This window comes from Rhinoderma darwinii, chromosome 11 (genome assembly GCF_050947455.1).
Source record: "Rhinoderma darwinii isolate aRhiDar2 chromosome 11, aRhiDar2.hap1, whole genome shotgun sequence".
NCBI lineage: Eukaryota > Metazoa > Chordata > Amphibia > Anura > Rhinodermatidae > Rhinoderma > Rhinoderma darwinii.
The window spans coordinates 81711340-81731795 of NC_134697.1; the positions used below are offsets into that span (position 1 = coordinate 81711340).

The 20456-nt window shown below is 38.7% G+C and overlaps 1 protein-coding gene across 2 annotated transcripts in view; it reads left to right on the forward strand.

Annotated features, from left to right (window-relative positions):
* CXCL12 (C-X-C motif chemokine ligand 12) overlaps positions 1 to 20456 on the forward strand; it is a 55400-nt gene that overhangs the window by 18122 nt on the left and 16822 nt on the right. The window contains exons 3-4 of one of the 2 annotated variants that reach the window (XM_075841834.1): positions 1461 to 1547; positions 9587 to 9842. In XM_075841834.1, the coding sequence (XP_075697949.1) occupies positions 1461 to 1547; positions 9587 to 9653 (154 nt within the window). In that variant the 3' untranslated portion in view covers positions 9654 to 9842. Of the gene's footprint in view, positions 1 to 1460; positions 1548 to 9586; positions 9843 to 20456 lie in introns of those variants that run through there. The other variant, XM_075841835.1, reaches the window with a different exon arrangement.

The following is a 20456-nucleotide window of genomic DNA, read 5'->3' on the forward strand; positions in this document are numbered from 1 at the left end:
AACGGATCCCAGAAGAGGAAACATGGGAAAACATTCCAAACCTTTTCTAGTGAAGAACGGGACGAATTTTACACACACTTAGACCCCATGCACACTACAGTAAATTCGGACGTAATTACGGCCCCATTCAGTTCTATTGGCTGTGGACACCTTTCCATATCACCACGGATGGGTGTCCATGCCGTAGAACTGTGCCGGGAGTTATGGAGCATGTCAGTTTTTTTGTGTTTTACGGGCTGTGCACCCATACATGTCCTATTTCTTCACACGCTCCGTTGAAACAACGGCCAACTGAAGTACATGAGTCTGTGTGACGGCCATAGTTTTAGCGGCCATCACACGGACTACATATACGCTCGTCTGAATGAGCCCTTAAAAGTTACTAATAGTTACATAGTTACATAGTTAGTATGGCTGAAAAAAGACACATGTCCATCAAGTTCAACCAAGGGATGGGAAAGGGGAAGTAAAAAATTTCTACACATAAGAGCTTATACTTTTTTGTTCTAGGAAATTATCTAAGCGTTTTTTAAAGCCATCTCCTGTCCCTGCTGTGACGGCTCCTGCGGTGACTATTCCATAGATTCACAGTTCTCACAGTAAAGAAGGCTTGTCGCCTCTGCAGGTTGAACCTTTTTTTCTCCAGACGGAGGGAGCGCCCCCTTGTTTTTTGAGGGGCTTTTACATGGAACAGGATTTCACCATATTTTTTGTATGTGCCATTCATATATTTATATAAGTTAATCATGTCCCCCCTTAGTCGTCTTTTTTCAAGGTTAAATAGGTTTAGTTCTTTCAATCTTTCCTCATAACTTAGATTCTCCATGCCCCTTATTCGTTTCGTTGCGCTTCTTTGCATTTTTTCCAACTCCAGGGCATCCTTTCTATGAACTGGAGCCCAGAACTGAACTGCATATTCTAGATGAGGCCTCACTAATGCTTTGTAAAGTGGTAATATTACATCCCTGTCCCGCGAATCCATGACTCTGTTAATACATGACAATATCTTGCTGGCCTTTGAAGCAGCTGATTGACATTGTGCTGTTATTTAGTTTATGATTTACAAGTACACACAGATCCTTCTCAACAAGTGTCTCCCCCAGTGTAGCTCCCCCTAGGACATATGATGCCTGCAGGTTGTTCGTACCAAGGTGCATAACTTTACATTTATCTACATTAAACTTCATTTGCCAACTGGATGCCCAAACACTTAGTTTGTTTAAATCCGCTTGAAATTTATGAACATCTTCCATAGTCTGAATGTTACCAGTCTTCAGGGAACGCAAAGCAGGTATATTCTTAAAGAATATATTGCAGTCATGGACGCCTCTAAAAAACAAATGCTAGGACCTTACTTGACACATTTATATGACACTTTCTTTTATACTTTTATACCAATATACTGCATTTTCATCCCTTAATGTATCACTTTCTCTTACCTGTACTGTACTCTTTTACAGGGCTCGTCTTAAACACAATGGCAAACAGATTTGTTTGGACCCTAAGATTAAGTGGATACAGGAGTACCTGGAGAAAGCTTTGAACAAGTAAGCAGATGACGCAGATGTGCAGCTTCCACTCCCGGCATGAATGTGTTAAGACACGATCTTCATGGGTACTCACACGCCTGTAACCTGGAGTCTTGTAATGTATCTGGTGCTGATCCTTGTAAGAAACCACATCTGGCCCCAAGACTGAGTGGGTTTTCTTTCCAATGCTGGGACATCCCAATTTCACACAACCGTTGTCCAATTCAGCGTCCAAAATGATAACACAAGCAAACATTTTTAGCAAGGTTCAGACAGTAGTGTATGTATTATAGAGAACTTGGCAATACCATGTTATATTTGTCTAAATGTTTTCAAAAAATTTATCGATCGGAAGAGTTACCTTGCTCCATCTATCTTTTTATACATATATATACACACACATATATATTATTTTATTTAATATAGCTTTCTTTTTTTTATTAAACTGTGATAAATGGAGGGTGGAACATATCTTGCACTTAGTGCTACATCCTTGTTTCAGAGAGTAAGAGGCTACTACTATCATACGATGTAGCCGATGGTTATTGCTTTCATACATAATGCCTATATGAAAGCTGAAAATAAAGAAAAAATAATCTTTTAAAGGTGTCATGTGGGCATAATAACCTATTTGGAACTTATTTTTTCCTAAAATTAAATATGCCAGCTGCCTACATATTGAATTTTTAAGGTTCACAGAAGACTTTTTAGCATCTGGTCCTTCTCTACTCGGCCTGCTCAAAAACATCCCCGTTCCTGTTGCCTCTAGGGTTTCGAGTATATTTTTTTAACCTGCATCAAAACATTGGTTTCGTTTGTAAGCCAGAACCTCTACAGGCTTGTGTCATAATACAAACACAGGCAGACAAGTCACTGCTTTGTAGTTATCTGAGCCCACTGTTAACAGACAGGAAAGGCCGCTTTAGTAATGCGAATGTTTAACTTGACACCATTGTCCCTTATTACATTTATTTAGCACTTCATTTATCTTTCAATTTTACTTAACTGAAAATCCAATTCTAAACCCCAACTCTTCCAGCTCACACATGTACACTGCAAACAACTTAAAGCACAGAAAGATTCAGATTTTTCTGATATTTAACTGTGTTCACATTAATCTGAAAAGGAGGTGGGTGGGATAGAAGTATCCTTACACTATGGTGGGCTATGGAAACCAATTTATTCCATTCTATACAATAAGTGATATCTCCAGGCTTCTGGAAATAATGATTACTTAACATTGCCTGTAGCAACATACGTCTCCAATCTAGATAGTGTTGCGTTAAGGTCCTCTTACACCGGCCAATTTTGGCCAGTGCCACGAGCAGCGATCAACGAGACAGCTTGTTGATCGGCGCTCGTTTGCTCCAGTCACAAGGAGCTATGCATGGGAACGAGCGCTTGTTACTCTGATTAATTTTCTAAGACCATACGTTCATCAGATGATCGAGCGTTTGATCGTTCATCTGCTGATCGCTGCCCTGTTTGCACAGGGCAATTATTGGCAATGAGCCTTCTATGAATGATTGTTTGCCCGATACTTGGCATGTGTAAAAGGGCCTTTAATCCTCACAATGTCTTAATCTTTTGGCTACTCACAAAAAAAGAAATACCATACTTGAGAGTTTGAAGTAGTCATGAAGCGGTTGTCAGCAAATTAATTTAGAAGAGATTTCCAATAAATTTTCTTGGAACATTACAAGTCAATTTTAATGGAATTACCGTTTTTGTGAACATGTACCGTACATACCGGACAACAAAATTGTAACTCTGTCCATAATATTGTACTATGTTATATTTTCAAGGCAATTTAAATCACCTAAGATTTTTTCCACGCCCTCCTTTGGCCATTGTACATGTTTAAAGTTGTCTATTAAAGATGCTTCTCTGAATTTGATCAATGGTGCTCCTGAAGAAGCAATGTATCTGATATTCTGAGGAACATAAAATGTCTACTTTGGGGAATATTGGGTTCCGAGTTTATGGATATTTCATTGCTATCCTTGTACATGTCTCTACGTCACGTACACGGATAAGTAAAGAAGAAATCTTCCATAAAATTTGTATTCCATGTTAGTATCTTGTTTTGTATTTCTTGTAAGTCATACTTTAAGGTATTATTGACGTTCACAATAGCCACCTATATTCCCAATCATTGCCCAGTGTAAATAGGGCAGCAATCAGTCAATGAACGAACAAATGCTCATTTATCAGCTGACCCGCTTATTAATGCGGCCAATAAAATGGTTGCTAGTCGGCAGCACATCTCCCTCTGTAAACAGGGAGACGTACTGCCGACATGATGAAAATGTATGCGGATGAATGCTCGTCGTAACGATCATTCGTCCCCATAAATTACCAATTCCAGCTTCGTGTGAGAGGAGAAAATGAGCACCAATCATTCGATCTGTCACGTCAATCGGCGCTCGTTTTCACGACCCATATCAGGCCATGTAAAAGAACCCTTATACCTGGAAGGCTCTTAGTGACTAATTAGGACCGCCCACTGGACTCCTAAGACCTGAATGAGCAGTGGTTTAGATCAACTCATCCTGCTCCATAACGTGCTTCCTGCAGATCATACTGCATTTCCAACGTGACAAGTTCCCTTTAAAGTAAAAACGAATCATTCCTCGGTCCAAAAATATATGACAAACTGATGACAATGAGCTCAATACTAAATGCGGGTCTATAAAATGTTCTAAAACTAAGTCCAAGTGGCATTGATTTTGTACGCCTGAGCCTTACTCCTAGTGTTTCAGTTTGGTATGGAATAATTATTCCATAGTTATTCTTAACTCTTGGTATACTAGATTGCCAAGTTTTCAGGTTCACATGAAAATACTTTCTTTTTACCTTTTAATACCACCTGCATCTACAGCATGGCAAGGGCTGAGCATTGTAATGCTTGGGCAACCCAAGAAGGAGATTATTTGTAATAAATTCGATAAACATCTGGTTAGCCTCCTTTGGCTTCTACATAACCCCTGTTGCTCCCTTACCTTCCTGCCTCTGCATATAAATAAATCCTGTGCAGCCCTGTGGAATCAGCTCTACCCCCCACCATTCCCTTTCAGTGATATATTCAGTGTATGAGCTGTTTTTTGTCTTCTGCTGCCCCTGACCTTGCTACAGGATATATAAGCTCCTGTATGAAGGTCTTGTTTTAATTAAGACACCAGAAACCCTAAGAGTTGCATAAATGAGCTGCCCCAGAGCATGTTTTGAGGTTAGACTACAAGGAACCAAGGAGTGATTGGGGCCTCTTAACACCTTAACTGCCAAATAATGTGCGGTTAGTCTTTCTGGAAGCAAAAGGACGAGACCCTAAACCACAAAGTATCCATGATGATCAACCAGATGTCTAGTAGCTACATAGACATGTTACTACTTCCTCTTGCCCTTCTTCCTATGTCCAGACTTTTACATTGATCATAAGAAAAATAGTCAGAGTCTAAATATCTAGCATGTAATTAGATAATAACTTTTATAAGTACTTGGATATTTATCAGAGGGACGTGAATTGGTTGTCCTGCTAAACTGTCTTCTATTAGCTTTTCTTAGAGCTGTAAACATATTACCTCTAACCGTAGACTAATAATTCGGCATTAATAGTAATACAATCCATAACAAACAATAGTTAAATCAAAACTTCTTGTATTGGTTGATAAACTCTATTACACGGGCCAATGATCAGGCAAACGATCGTTCATATGAACGCTCGCTCCCGATCATTGCCATGTGTAAACAGGTCAACGATCAGCCGAGGAACGAGCAACATTCGTTGATCTGCTATTTTATGCAGCATTAAAAATCATCGATGTCGGAGAACATCATCCCTGTAAACAGGGAGACGCGCTGCCGACATGATGTAAATGTATGGGGATGAGGGATCGGGGTGACAAGGACTCTGCGCGAAAGGAGCAAATGAGCGCCGATCAACGAGCTGTCTCGTTGATCTGTGCTCGTTTACACGGCCCTAAGTCTCTGAATGTGTTTAATAATGTATGTGGAAATTATTAATATCATGGGACTATAATATAGAAATTTCAATAGCACGGTGCAGCCCAATGCATTAGCTATAGGCCACAATGGACCTAGGATGCAATTTTCCCAAATACTCGTATCTCATTCCGCCATGGGCCGCCTTAAAGTTTCATCCTTAATCCCACAGGTTGACTTTTAGTAATGGAAATCATTTATAATCCATGTAGTTTTAGTTATAAAAGTCAAACAGTGTGAAAATACATACACGTTTAGTTCTGAAGGCATCTTCAAAAATCTAAAAATGTTGAAGTAGGTATACACCTTGAAGTGTACTTTGAAAGAGTTTCAACGTGTGCGTGTTTGTTTTTTCTGCCTTCTCCATCACCATGTGAGATACGGTCAGTTGGGAGAAAACAAAACATTTTGGGCCGCCTTTTGCCTAGCATTGGAGAGATCTATATTACTTCTCATTTTTCGAACAAATAAAAAACTAGAACAGGTCCCAAACGTTTTCTAATGGAATCTGGTTCCGTTTTTTTGTGAAAATATGGAGAGGAAAATGGATCCAGATCCCTCCTATGCAGCGTGAAATCAACCTTAGATATGTATGGCTAAGTTCACTAGCCAATGTTCGGTATACATAATTGTGCTATTGTACAAACTACTGGGCCAAACATAAATTGCATATATCATTTCCTATGTGGCACGGCATCTGCTGCCCTGGCCATCGTACATATCTTGCGGGTATGAGTTTAGCATAGTGAACGATGGGGATTTTGAAATTCTATGCCTGTTTCTAATTTTAAAATGGAAAGAATGTAATTTCATGTAAACCAAAAACTGAAATGTTTTGTAAACTTCCACTGGCAATTAGTATGACTAGAACAAGAAATCCATCAGCTGTTTGTATGCTTACAATGGGGGCGGCCCGGTTCACACTATAATGGATGGATGGCGAAACACATTCCAAACAAGATGACATCACACGTATCACAAAGGTTCAGATTGCTATGAAAGACACAATGTAACCCCAATATTTTTGGGTATTAGTCAAGGTTTCTGAACTCTTCCTTTGTAAATAGGTATAATCTGTTTTTTTCATGAGAGTATTCCTTCACTGTTATATATGTTATATATTTTTTATATTTGTATGGAAAGAAATAATGCACATTATTCATTTTGATACATTGTGTCAGAAATAAAATACATTTTTTATTTTTACTTCTTGCCTCATGCTTTCAAAAGTTTGTCTGCCTTTCAATCCTGTAACTCTCTAACCCCACCAGATTTAATACATATTCTGTCTTTGACAAGTTTCTACTCAGTCTTTGCTTTTTTTTTTTTATTTTAACAGCGCTTCACTAATTTACACAAGGATTTGCTATTGGTGCTAAAAATAAATAATTGGTTTACAGTCTGCACTATACACATTGTTTTTTGTTTTTTTTTTAAATGGAATTACTACGTATGCTAGGTATATTAAATATTTAAATATCCTTTAGTAATATAACATATTAACCCTCAGATTTACCTGTAAAAATAATAAATAAATAAAAAATATATATAATATATAATATATATATATATATATATATATACATATATAAATATATATATTTTTTTATCATATAAACATATATACATACACACGTGTATACATATACACATACATACTTACGTATATATATACACATATGTATATATATATATATATATATATATATATATATATATATATATATATATATAGAAGACAGCGTAGGAAGCAGTGACGGCACCAGGACTTCAAGGCCATGGCTTGAGAAAGGTTCCTGTTGAACCGAAACGTTGCTGTGTTTTTCTGAGGTGAATAAATCCACTTTGCTTGCATCTGCCTTGAAGTCCTGGTGCCGTCACTGCTTCCTACGCTGTCTTCTATCCATAAAATAGGGGAATTGATTCATCCCCTGGTGACGAGCACATGGCCTGATTTCCTGTTATTTTGGAGTGCTGTGTTTATCCATTGCTGGACTGTATATATATATATATATATATAAACCTGGTTAAGCTTGTTGACCAGGATTACAAAAAGAAGGGTCTGAATTTTTTCCAGGTATAAATGTCTATGAAAACATAAAGTAAGTAAGGACTACAGCCATTTACAAATGTGTTACATTCTGTTAGATTGGTATAATAAAATGATTAAAGAATATTCACATGTTTAATTCCAACCTGATGGAGAAACTTTGACAGCCATACAATACTTAAAAAATGATCAGCGGCCGTCGCTCATGTTGTTTAAATGGACGTTGTCGCCATTACAAAGAATTATGTATTGCTGGCCACTGGGTGATATCTTGTTATCTATTTAAGGTTAAAAATATATAAATATGAAACTCCAGCACTGGTAGAGAGAAAAAAAGAGCTAAAGAAATTTTGTATGTGTCCATTTTATACAGTAGGTAATAAACAAAAGAATATACGGTACTTCTAAATTTAGTGGCATCACATGGGCAACAGTTTTTATGGCCTCAAAATTCCTGCCATCTGTGAAAAAATCATATGAGTAAGATTTAGAAAAAAAAAAATCTGTCTTGAGTCTGTTAAGAACCTCATTATAATTTCAATCCAATAGACTCTATTGTCTGACACAATTTTAATAGTATTTGGCTGATCAACATGGATTTATATATTTGGTATGCACCTGTAAAACTTGGGCAGAATTGTTAAATGACACGCTATATATATATATATATATATATATATATATATATATGTATATATACATATATATATATATATATATATATATATATATATAATTTATATATATATATATATATATATATATATATATATATATATATATATATATATATATATATATATATATATATGGCAGTTAAGGCCATACAATATATTAGAAAATAGAATAAATTTGACAAAAATGTCAATGCTGGTGTCATTATAAATACTGTTTATTAGAATAACAATTCCTAGGCAGATCAAAAGGTATTTTATATTATTGTGTCACGTTATTGCCCTATACAGGACTAGGCAAAAGTTTTAGGCAGTTGTGGAAAAATGCTGCAAAGTAAGAATGCTTTAAAAAATAGAAGTGTCAATAGTTTTTTTTTTTATCAATTAACAAAATACAAAGTGAATGAACAGTAGAAAAATCCAAATCATATAAACCAATATTTGGTGTGACTACCCTTTGCCTTCAAAACAGTATCCATTTTTTTAGGTACACTTGCAAAAAGCTGTGGATTTTGTAGGATTCTAGTCAGGTGAATGATTAATCAATTATACCAAACAGGGGATAATGATCATCATTTTCATGTGTATGTTGAAGCACAGTCATTAATTTTAACAGAAACAGCTGTGTAGGAGACTTAAAACTGGGTGAGGATCAGCCAAACTCTGCTACAAAGGTGAGGTTGTGGAAGACAGTTTCATGTCACAGGTCCACTATGGCAAAACTGAGCTCAGCAACAAGACAAAAGGTAATTATACTGCATTAGCAAGGTCTCCCCCAGGCAAAGATTTCAAAGCAGACTGGGGTTTCAAGATGTGCTGTTCAAGCTCTTTTGAAGAAGCACAAAGAAAAGGACAACATTGAGGACCATAGATTCTGTGGTCGGCCAAGGAAACTTAGTGCCGATCAAAAATACATCATGCTTACTTTCCCTTCGAAATCGGAATATGTCAAACAGTGCCATCAGCTCAGAACAGGCAGAAACCAGTGGGACCCATGTACACCCATCTACTGTTCGGACAAGTCTGGCCAGAAGTGGTGTACATGGTAGAATTGCGGCCAAAAAGCGATACCTTTGACGTGGAAACAACATAGGAACTGGCAACGTGCTATGGGAAATATTTGGCTTTGACAGAAGGCAGTTTGTTCGCCGGAGGACTGGAGAGCGTATGGTGGAGGTGCCATGCAAGTTTGGGGCTGCATTTCAGCAAATAGAGTTGGGGATTTGTTCAGGATTAACGGTGTCCTCAATGCTGAGAAATATAGGCAGATACTTATCCATCATGCAATACTATTAGGGAAGCATCTGATTGACTCCAAATTTATTTTGCAGCAGGACAACGACACCAGACATACAGTCGTTGTCATTAAGAACTTATCTTCAGCGTAAAGAAGAATAAGGAGCCATGGAAGTGATGATATGGCCCACACAGAGCCCTGATCTCAACATCAAAGAGTCTGTCTGGGATTACATGAAGAGAGAAGGATTTGAGGAAGCTCCAAGATGTTTGGAACAACCTCCCTGCCGAGGTCCTTCAAAAACTGTGTGCAAGTGTATCTAGAAGAATTGATGCTGTTTTGAAGGCAAAGGGTGGTCACACAAAATATTGATTTGATTTAGATTTCTCTTCTGTTCATTCACTTTACATTTTGTTAATTGATAAAAAAAACTATTAACATTTCTATTTTTGAAAGCATTCTTACTTTGCAGCATTTTTCCACAACTGCCTAAAACTTTTGCACAGTACTGTAGATTTGGATATTTCCATTAATGCAAGGGTATTTAAGCAATAAAGCAGCCCATGCAACTGCTATGGAGCTCAGCTTAGGGTTTTATTAACCTGTGCAGTGACGACCTGTGCAGGGACCCAGCTCTCCACAAACCCTGCAAAAGTTAGTAAACAAGGTGTGTATAATCAACCCAAGGATGATGGAAAGGAGAAGAAAGGGCCAACAAGCATCTAGTCCTCCTGTCATAGGTGGATAGATGGTGTTGCGGCACCAACCAGCACTAGAACGGACCCCATTTTTATTTTCGCTATGGGGTCCCCGTTTTTATATGTATGGCCCTTTATCAATGAATAGATTAATGTATATAATTAACCAACAAGTAGATTCAATAGAAGTACACTGCACTTTGCCATTCTGTTTGAAAATAATATCCTAGACTCCATACATACTGCCAGCTTGCTACAAATAATCTATGTCATAAAAACAGCAACTCCCTGACCCACTGCTGGTAGGTACAAAATATTCACTATAGTCCCCTGATTGTAGTTTTACATGACTCATCAATCCATGTGACCTGGGATCAACGATAAGTTCCTGTAGTTTGCAAACTGTCAAGAGAAATTCCATACATTATCCAAGAAGGAAGATACCGTAGTCACCATAGGCCCATGGAATGGAGTGGTGGCCGCACATGGCCGTCTTTATCGCAGTCTATGAGTGTTACGGAAAGAGACGAGCTTACTTAGCTATTTCCATTACTTCTATAGACTTTAATGAAGAGGGCCACCAAGAGGGCTGCCTTTCCAATAAATTCTATGGAGACTATGGTGGACATGAATTGACGAATGGAGGTTGCTTAAAGTTGAGTGATGCCGAGGTGGGACCCGCACCTGTCGGGGCCTTCATGGCATAGCCACATATAAGATGGGAATATTTATTTGATTTAATACGTGTTTTTTTTTCTTTCACGTGTTCTATACATTTACATCACCATCGTATGATTTACAAATGTATTCTATTGGCAGCGATCTGTTGCAGGTAACATTTAATACTTAACCAGCTTGAAAGAAACTGCATGCAAGGAATTAACAGATAACAATAACAGCAAATATAAGACAATGCAATAATGTATCCCATAATACACAAAACTTTTCTCCTGCATTGCCGCATATATGTGAGTACTTTCTTCCAGTTTATACAGTGTTCAGCCGGTCTAAAATGAGAAACGCACTGATGACTACTTACAGTAGACGCTCTGACTGTATGTACAGATGTTAACTGAAAGGTTTTCTTTTAGACATAAGACAAAAAGTAAAAAGACCTTTTATGTATCAATAAGGTCTAGAAGGGAATCTGTCAGCGGTTTTGAGACATCAAAACTACCGACAGCATTATATATAGGGGGGGGGGGATAGTGTAATGATACCTGTTGTATCCGTCATGTAAGTTGCATAACCTACAAATCAATGTTTAATGACCCCGGCGCTGCCGTCGCAACTGCCACTCTCTATACTGAGTGACGGCTCTAGTGTCCAATCAGGAGACCGCTAGAGCTGCCACTCAGAGCAGAGGGGAGGAGCTGGCACATTTTTGGGAGGAGTGCCTGGTGCACATAAACAACAAGGGGCCGCCTCCATGGCACTTGCGATCGTGGAGCTGGGGGCAGATCAATTTTTTTGTCATGCAACTTGCATTACTGACACAACAGGTATCGTTACACTGCCCTCCCCCTCCTCTTTATAATGCTGTCAGTAGTTTTTACATCTCAAAACTGCTGACAGATTCCCTTTAAGGGTACCTGTCAAGTTGAAACATGCAGTCTTATCTACAGGCAGTATGTTGTAGAGCAGGAGAAGCAGAGCAGATTGATGTATAGTTTTGTGCAAAAATATTCAGGATAACCTGTAATTTATTTATTTAAAATCCTGCTCACTGTAGGTTAAAGAGTCTAGTGGGCGGTCTCCACAACTGATTGACAGCATTCCCTTCATGAGTGTGAATACAGACAAAGCTGTCAATCACTCAGTAAGACCGCCAACTGGACTCCTAAGCCCAGAGTAAGCAGGGATTTAAATCAAATGACAGGTTATTATCCTGTATCCTTTTGCACACAATTATATATAAATCTCCTTCTCGAGATATATGCCATAATCATAACGCTTCACTCGAGATCACAAACGGAGACCAAAAAAGAAATCGAGTGCTGAAAAGCCGAGAGTAATCCAATAAAATTGATACTTTAGTTGATATGCATTAAAGTGTGAATAAAAATTATTCCCACAATGACGAAAAGGGACGGCAACCATTGATTGTAAATATAAAATAGAGACAAAATATTCAGATCCATGACATAATATCCCCAGTGACAAGTACATTGTCATACAGCCTTCGTCTGACTAAAGATTTCAACCGAAACGCGTGTCAGAGTGGACGCCATTCCTGTGGTTCATTACAATATGGGTATGTACTTTATCACTACTACTTGACATGCTGACCACTCCCATGGATTGATGCACATTTGCACTTTACTTTGTGGCAATGTCAAAGTTATTTGTCACATATTATGTCATGGATCTAAATATTTAGTGTGTATTGTATGGTTACAATCACTTGTTGGTGTCCCTTTTGTCATTGTGGGGCTCATTTTGATTCACATTTCAATACATATCAAAAAAAGTATCAATTCCATTGGATTACTACTCATTTCCTTTATTGGTCCTTGCATGTTTGATGTGACTAGTTGCCTTTAAAACGAGCATTATACCTACCTGTGGCTACTGAACGTTCGGTTGGGAGAGGCTACTGTGTTCCTCTGACAGCTTATCAAACCCTAATACCGATCAAGTTCATCAACCTAGATTTGATAGGTATTAGATAAGGTGTAAGACGCACACAGTAGCTGCTCTCAGCCGAGCCGTCATTTCAGCACACTGACGTATTCGGCTGACAGCGACGATATGCAGCTTCTATATACTGTATAGTTAATGCACAGTAGCTGTATCTCTAAAACTAAGAAAACTTTTTTATATATAAAAATATATTAGAAATATGTTTAATTTCCGAAATACAAAAACTAAAAAAATGACGTCAAATGTTTACATAGCCTTTAATTACTTTCCTTTCCTAGCTCTTTTCAGTATTTCTTATAACTAGGTGGTATTCTATATGTGTGGTTTGACTAATAATTTATATAAATGTAAATCTATGTCCTTATCATGTGAATCTATGCTTCTTTTGGTGCATTCAATTACGTTATTTGCCTTTGCAGCAGCTGCCTGACACTAGTTTCTAAACTTGCCATACACTAATACCCCCAAGTCCTTTTCCATGTCCGTTCTTTTTTTACTTGTTTCAGATCCATAGACAACAAAATATTATCAAGTAACAGTATAAAAAATAATCTCCACAAAATAGTTCTCACTATTCCCTTAAATAACAAAAACATCTACAGTTTAACCACCAGGTTCAATTTAAAATGTACATCTTTAGTGTTAGTTCCACTAAAAAGATTTTCATCTTTATTCGTCTTTTATATATGGATTTTCTAATATTGTATTTTTATTTAGTGAATAATAACATTGTTATGTTTACTACCTTCCCTTCATATACCATGTTTGAAACCTTTTGTGGCAATCTATAAGCAGTTACTACCCGTTGGTATAAAGCACTTGTTTTAATAAATACCATCAGCATTCATATTGAGGCACATTTCTAAAAAAAAAAAAAATTTGTAGTCAAATTTGATGTCATCAAAAATGGCGCAAAAACTGCTGGAGCTGTGGCAAATGCACAATATTGATGCATGGGTATGTGAGACTTGTTCTGTATATTGGAGAATGAATAATATTACATCTACAATATATTCCTGGTTTGACCTGGTGTTCGTACGAGCGTTGCGGCCCCTTAAAAACAACTGCTAATGCATCCATATGTGTCATAGTGTTTTGGAATGTGTCATATGTCATACAAGTGACTGCAATGTTGGATTACCAAACCAAACAACAGAATTCTGCTCTATGGTATCATCTTCCATTCATTTTTAGTTGATGATGACATTGCATTTTTTATTTTATTTTTTAGAAATTCTTGCTTTAATGTCTATGTGGAATTGAGAGGCTTCCAGAAACTGTTAAGCTCATCCAAACTGTTGGCCACTCAGAAAATATCTACACTCATAGCAATGATAACAGTCTCGGCAAAATGAGCAACATGCACAGATCCTAATTTCTAAAGCCAAATCGCTTGCCCTCAATCAAATCACATCTTAAAAAAGGATTATCAGGTATTCTCTGAATGTCATGTAATCATCCCAATATACAGTAACTACCGGAGAGTACTTGGAAACAAAAAGCCAACAGCTGCACTGGACGTTTGTCAATTTTTTTTCTCTAATAGCAGACTAACATTTCCACCAATGCACTGTGGATTTGACTGATTTAGCAGACTAGATAACCTTTCACTGGTTTGTTTTTTAACCTTTGAGAATGAAAAGGGTTACTTACTTTTTTAGAATCAGGACTAGATGAAACCACATTAACTATATAATAAAGTGGTATAGATGAGTAAATTTACCGAAATGCGTTTCAGGTCCAATATGATCAAATCGACCGTTCTAACTTTCAAAGTGCCCTGATTGTCCTAAAAACTCATGTCTGACTCTCTGAGGAGCTCTTCACATCACGTTATTACCTTCCGTCGGAGGTACACGTCAGGAGGAGTGCCGACGTTCACCTCCGATGGAACGCTGCAACGTATCCCACTGTATAGGCATACAGAGGGATATGTCGGCGGAATACTCTCCACTCAGCCCGACAGTTGAGAACCAGCAGGTTCACCAGTTGTGAACATGCCGCTAGGGGCCACGGGCGGGCTGTGGAGAGCTGTAGCAGCTGGAGTCCCACATTGGGATTTAGACAGCTTCCCTTCCATGAATCCTGATGCTCTGCTCAGGTTCTCCGGCCCTGGGAAAGATCCTTATGTAACAGTTGCATTAGGAGTTACCCTAATGAGGTAAATGTCCTCACCCTACTGTCTTGGGGGATCTGTGCATGATCATCCGAGTCCGTTGTGTGAGGCAGACAGTGAAAGCTTCTGTGATCCCTTCCCTGATGAGACCCCTGAATGTCGTTCTCATCCATGCTGCCCACACTCCAGTCTCCTGCACCAGAGGAAGTCAGATGACTCCCCTCTCTTGATGCTCAATTTCCTTTGCCTTTGTATCCCACACCCATCCACACAACGGCCTGACTATCCCCCTCAAAGCAGCAGGAGTCCCTGGCTGCTTTTTATCTCCACTGGTAGTCCCAGTGATATAACTGTCCATATATGGACATATACATCACTGGAGCTACCCTGGGGTAGTCCTAGCGAACTTTTATGGCCTTATATGGACATTTAGAGGTCATGTCTGACTCTCTGAGGAGCTCTTCACATCACGTTATTACCTTCCGTCGGAGGTACACGTCAGGAGGAGTGCCGACGTTCACCTCCGATGGAACGCTGCAACGTATCCCACTGTATAGGCATACAGAGGGATATGTCGGCGGAATACTCTCCACTCAGCCCGACATTTGAGAACCAGCAGGTTCACCAGTTGTGAACATGCCGCTAGGGGCCACGGGCGGGCTGTGGAGAGCTGTAGCAGCTGGAGTCCCACATTGGGATTTAGACAGCTTCCCTTCCATGAATCCTGATGCTCTGCTCAGGTTCTCTGGCCCTGGGAAAGATCCTTATGTAACAGTTGCATTAGGAGTTACCCTAATGAGGTAAATGTCCTCACCCTACAGTCTTGGGGGATCTGTGCATGATCATCCGAGTCCGTTGTGTGAGGCAGACAGTGAAAGCTTCTGTGATCCCTTCCCTGATGAGACCCCTGAATGCCGTTCTCATCCATGCTGCCCACACTCCAGTCTCCTGCACCAGAGGAAGTCAGATGACTCCCCTCTCTTGATGCTCCATTTCCTTTGCCTTTGTATCCCACACCCATCCACACAACGGCCTGACTATCCCCCTCAAAGCAGCAGGAGTCCCTGGCTGCTTTTTATCTCCACTGGTAGTCCCAGTGATATAACTGTCCATATATGGACATATACATCACTGGAGCTACCCTGGGGTAGTCCTAGCGAACTTTTATGGCCTTATATGGACATTTAGAGGTTCCGTAGTGCTCCTCCAGGGAAGCTCCAGTGACGTAACTGTCCAAATAATATAAAAAGCAGCATTAAAGAGGGGATAGTTGGTCTGCCATGTGGGTGTCTCTGGATTACAAAGGTTATGGGGATGGGGCATCAAGAGAAGGGTCATGTGACTACCTCTGGAAACGTATACAATGTATATAAATGTGTTTAAAAAAAATCACAATGCAGAGCCACAAACACAAACGATCTTTTTTTAACACAAAGAAAGTCAACTGTATTTCACTCATCATAGTCTCTGAAATGTCTAGATTTTTTTACCAATTCGCCTCGCATTTGCCGCACGTCTTTCCACTGCGCATGGACCCAATCTTAGAGTGTCCACCAATTTCCCATTTGAGCCCTTTCCCATTAAATAAAGCTAATTTTATGAATGGACTGCAATGTCTGCTTTACTTATCATCCATTGCAGAAAAAAACAAAACATCATAACTGTTGTCCATCATATCCATTAGGTAAGTTGTACTTCACTTCTCTATTATGGATGAGAGTGTATTGTTTTTACTGTACTTTTTTAATTTGCGCAACATAAAATTAATTCAACATGAAACTTAACCGGTTCAGGACCAGGCTGTTTTGAGCCTTTAGCACCAGACACCATTTAACCATTTTCAGCATGTGTTTACTATAACTTTTTTATCTGTTGGGCTAGTGATGTAATTTTTGCGACATTCTCTCGTAGACAATCCAAAAGTTTTATACATATACTTTTTGCAATTTTAGAATTTTTAGGCTTGTAGTTTGAAAATAATAGTAAAAAAAATATGCTTCTTTACTTTTCAGCTAATTTTACCACGGTGCAGATTTTAAGGACCTCCACTGCCCGCTGTATAAATATTGTGGGCGGTTGTCAAACAGTTAAAGGTTTTAGCCCACAAAAACATTTATTTTCTATCCACTGGATGGCCAATAAATGTATGAGTACTGGGGGTTCCCCCACTGATGACGAGTATGAGAATCCTTGTCATCTGTTTGAATGGAACGGCGGTCGCACATGCGCACACTATCGCTTTATTCCCTCTCTATGGGACTGATGGAGAATACCTCTACAATACACCACATTATGTTTTCTGTAAGATTCGTACGGAATCCGACAGAAAGCCTACACATAAGATCATAGGCATATGGAGGAACCGTAGCATCCCATGTAATTTGCCTAAATTTCGGCCTATTAAAAATTCTAATAACATATCGGATTGGGAAAACTGGGAGATTCTTCAGTGCAATGCCTTGCTAATTCTGAGACAATATAAAAGCTATTTAGTGAAAAGATTGTCTATTAAATGACCCTTATTTACATATTTATGTATGTACGATTCTGATAGTCATGTCTAAATTTGCAACACTATTAAAAAATAAATATAGTTTGATTGAATGATAGGTATGGTTTAAATTATATGAATCTTTTGTAAGGGAATAAAGTTCTAAACACGTGTCCTTACATTTAAAAATAAATGTTTAAAGGAGTTATCTCACAAGGACTCCCTATTAAGGCTCATGGATGTCATAGAGGAGGGTCCGCGCACAGGACCCTACTCTACGAGGCACAATTGAGAGCCACTATTAAAGAACACCTCCAGCACTAAGGGACACGGCGTATCCATGCATTACATAGCCGCCCATCCATTTGGACATGAGTGGCCAGACACAGGTTTCCCTTTGGATAAGGAATCCAGCGGTTTGCCGGGCTGGCTTCCACTTAAATATATGTCTGCGTGTCTTCGTGTTACAGTCCGTTTATATTATAGACCAATATATACCAGTACTGTCCAAAAGTTTTTGGCAGTTGTGGAAAAATGCTGCAAAGTAAGAATGCTTTCAAAAATGGAAGTGTTAATAGTTTTTTTTCAATTAATTAACAAAATGCAAAGTGAATGAACAGAAGAGAAATCGAAATCATATCAATATTTGATGTGACCACCCTCTGCCTTTAAAACAGCATCAATTATTCTAGGTACACTTGTACACAGGGAGATTGTTACAAACATCTTGGAGAACTAACCACAGATCTTCTATGGATGTAGGCTTCCTCAAATCCTTCTGTCTCTTCATGGAATACCAGACAGGCTCAATAATGTTGACATCAGGGCCATGTGGGGGCCATACCATCACTTCCATGGCTCCATGTTCTTCTTTACGCTAAATATAGTTCTTAATGACATTGGCTGTATGTTTGGGGTCATTGTCCTGCTGTAGAATAAATTTGGAGCAAATCAGATGCCTCCCTTATTGCATGATGAATAAGTATCTGCCTGTATTTCTCAGCATTGAAGACACCATTAATTCTGACCAAGTCCCTAACTCCATTTGCTGAAATGTAGCCCCGAACTTGTAAGGAGCCTCCCCCATGCTTCACTGTTGCCTGCAGACACTCATTATGGTACCGCTCTCCAGTCGTTCGGCGAAAAAACTGCCTTCTGTTGCAGCCAAATATTTCACATTTTGACTCAGTCCAGAGCACTTGCTGCCATTTTTCTGAACCCCAGTTTCTATGTTTTCGTGCATAGTTGAGTCGCTTGGCCTTGTTTCCACATCAAATATATGGAAATATATGGCTTTTTGGCCGCAATTCTACCATGAACACCACTTCTGGCCAGACTTTTCCAAACAGTAGATGGGTGTAGATGGGTCCCACTGGTTTCTGCCAGTTCTGAGCAAATGGCACTGCTGAACATCTGCCGATTTCAAAGGGAAGGAAGCATGATGTGTCTTTGATCTGCTGCACTATATTTCCTTGGCGGACCATTATGTCTATTGTCCTCAACGTTTCCCATTTCTTTGTGCTTCATCAAAAGAGCTTGAACAGCACATCTTAAAACCCCAGTCTTCTTTAAAATCTTTGCCTGGGAGAGACCCTGCTGATGCAGTATAACTACATGCTGTGCTCAGTCTTGGCATGATGGACCTGTGACATAAAACTATCTTCCATAACCTCACCTTTGTAGCAGAGTTTGGCTGCTCCTCACCCAGTTTTAAGTCTCCTACACAGCTGTTTCTGTTACAGTTAATGACTGTGTTTGAACCTACATATTAAAATGATGATCATTATCACCTGTTTGGTACAATTGGTTAATTAGACTATAATCCTACAAAATCCATGACTTTGTGCAAGTGTACCTAGAAGAATTGCTGCTGTTTAGAAGGCATATGGTGGTCACACCAAATATTGATTTGATGTAGATTCCTCTTCTGTTAATTCACTTTGTATTCTGTTAGTTGCTAAAAGTAAACTATTAACACTTTTATTTTTTAAAGCATTCTTACTTTGCAGCATTTTTCTACATCTGCCTAAAACTTTTGCACAGTACTGTATGTATATATATATATACACACACACACACACACACACACACACACACACACACACATATATATATATATATAAATAAACACTGAATATACACACACATACATACATAAAACATGTGTCCCACTAATTAACATCCCTTTCATTATCAAATAAATACGTCTTTCCATAAAATTGCTCTATTTTCTTTGTTAATTACTTAAACACAGTCCTTACTTAGGAACAAATTACACATCCTTAGATATTTATATTATTGTAATGCAAGATATAGAATTTCCCCTTAACTCATGGACTGAATTAATAAGCAGAAAAATGTTAGTTAGCATGTGGCATATTCTCTCCATTTATGAGTTCCTCATTAAGTTCTATTTTTTTTTCTCGCTCCCTCTCTCAATCTCTATTTAAAAAGTGCTCTTAGTGTTATTGGCCACTGCCTGATTTTAGGTTTAAATTTGCTTGGTTATGGGAAAAAGTTCAACTTTTTAATAACATGAAGTCCCATCTGGTTGCCACATGCCGAGTTACAAAAGCAGTCTCCTTTATACAGCTGTGAAATTCCCAGTGCTTTCTGGTTGCTAGCATCAAAATGTGGAGAATTAGGAGCGCCTCCATAGCAAAATTGTGCCAGAATCAAAAAAAGTAGAAATGTCTTGAGATTTGTGATCGGGGTCGGCAATGAACTGTGATGGGGATGTGGTTAAAATGTTTCTTGTCTCTTTGCTTTCCCTTGTCTTTTTTTTTTGTCAGAAAGAATGGGAATGTTAGTGCCTGCCAAACTACATATCCCATCATCCCTCTATTTCTTTTTCCTGTTCCTCCCTCCCAGTCTGAGCCCTTATACTGCTTAATGCATAACCGTTTACAAGTCTCAGGCTGGATAAGATTGCTTAAAGGGGTTTTCCAGCTTCTGACAACTGATGACCTATCCACCGGATAGGTCATCAGTACATGATCTGTGGGGGTCCGACACC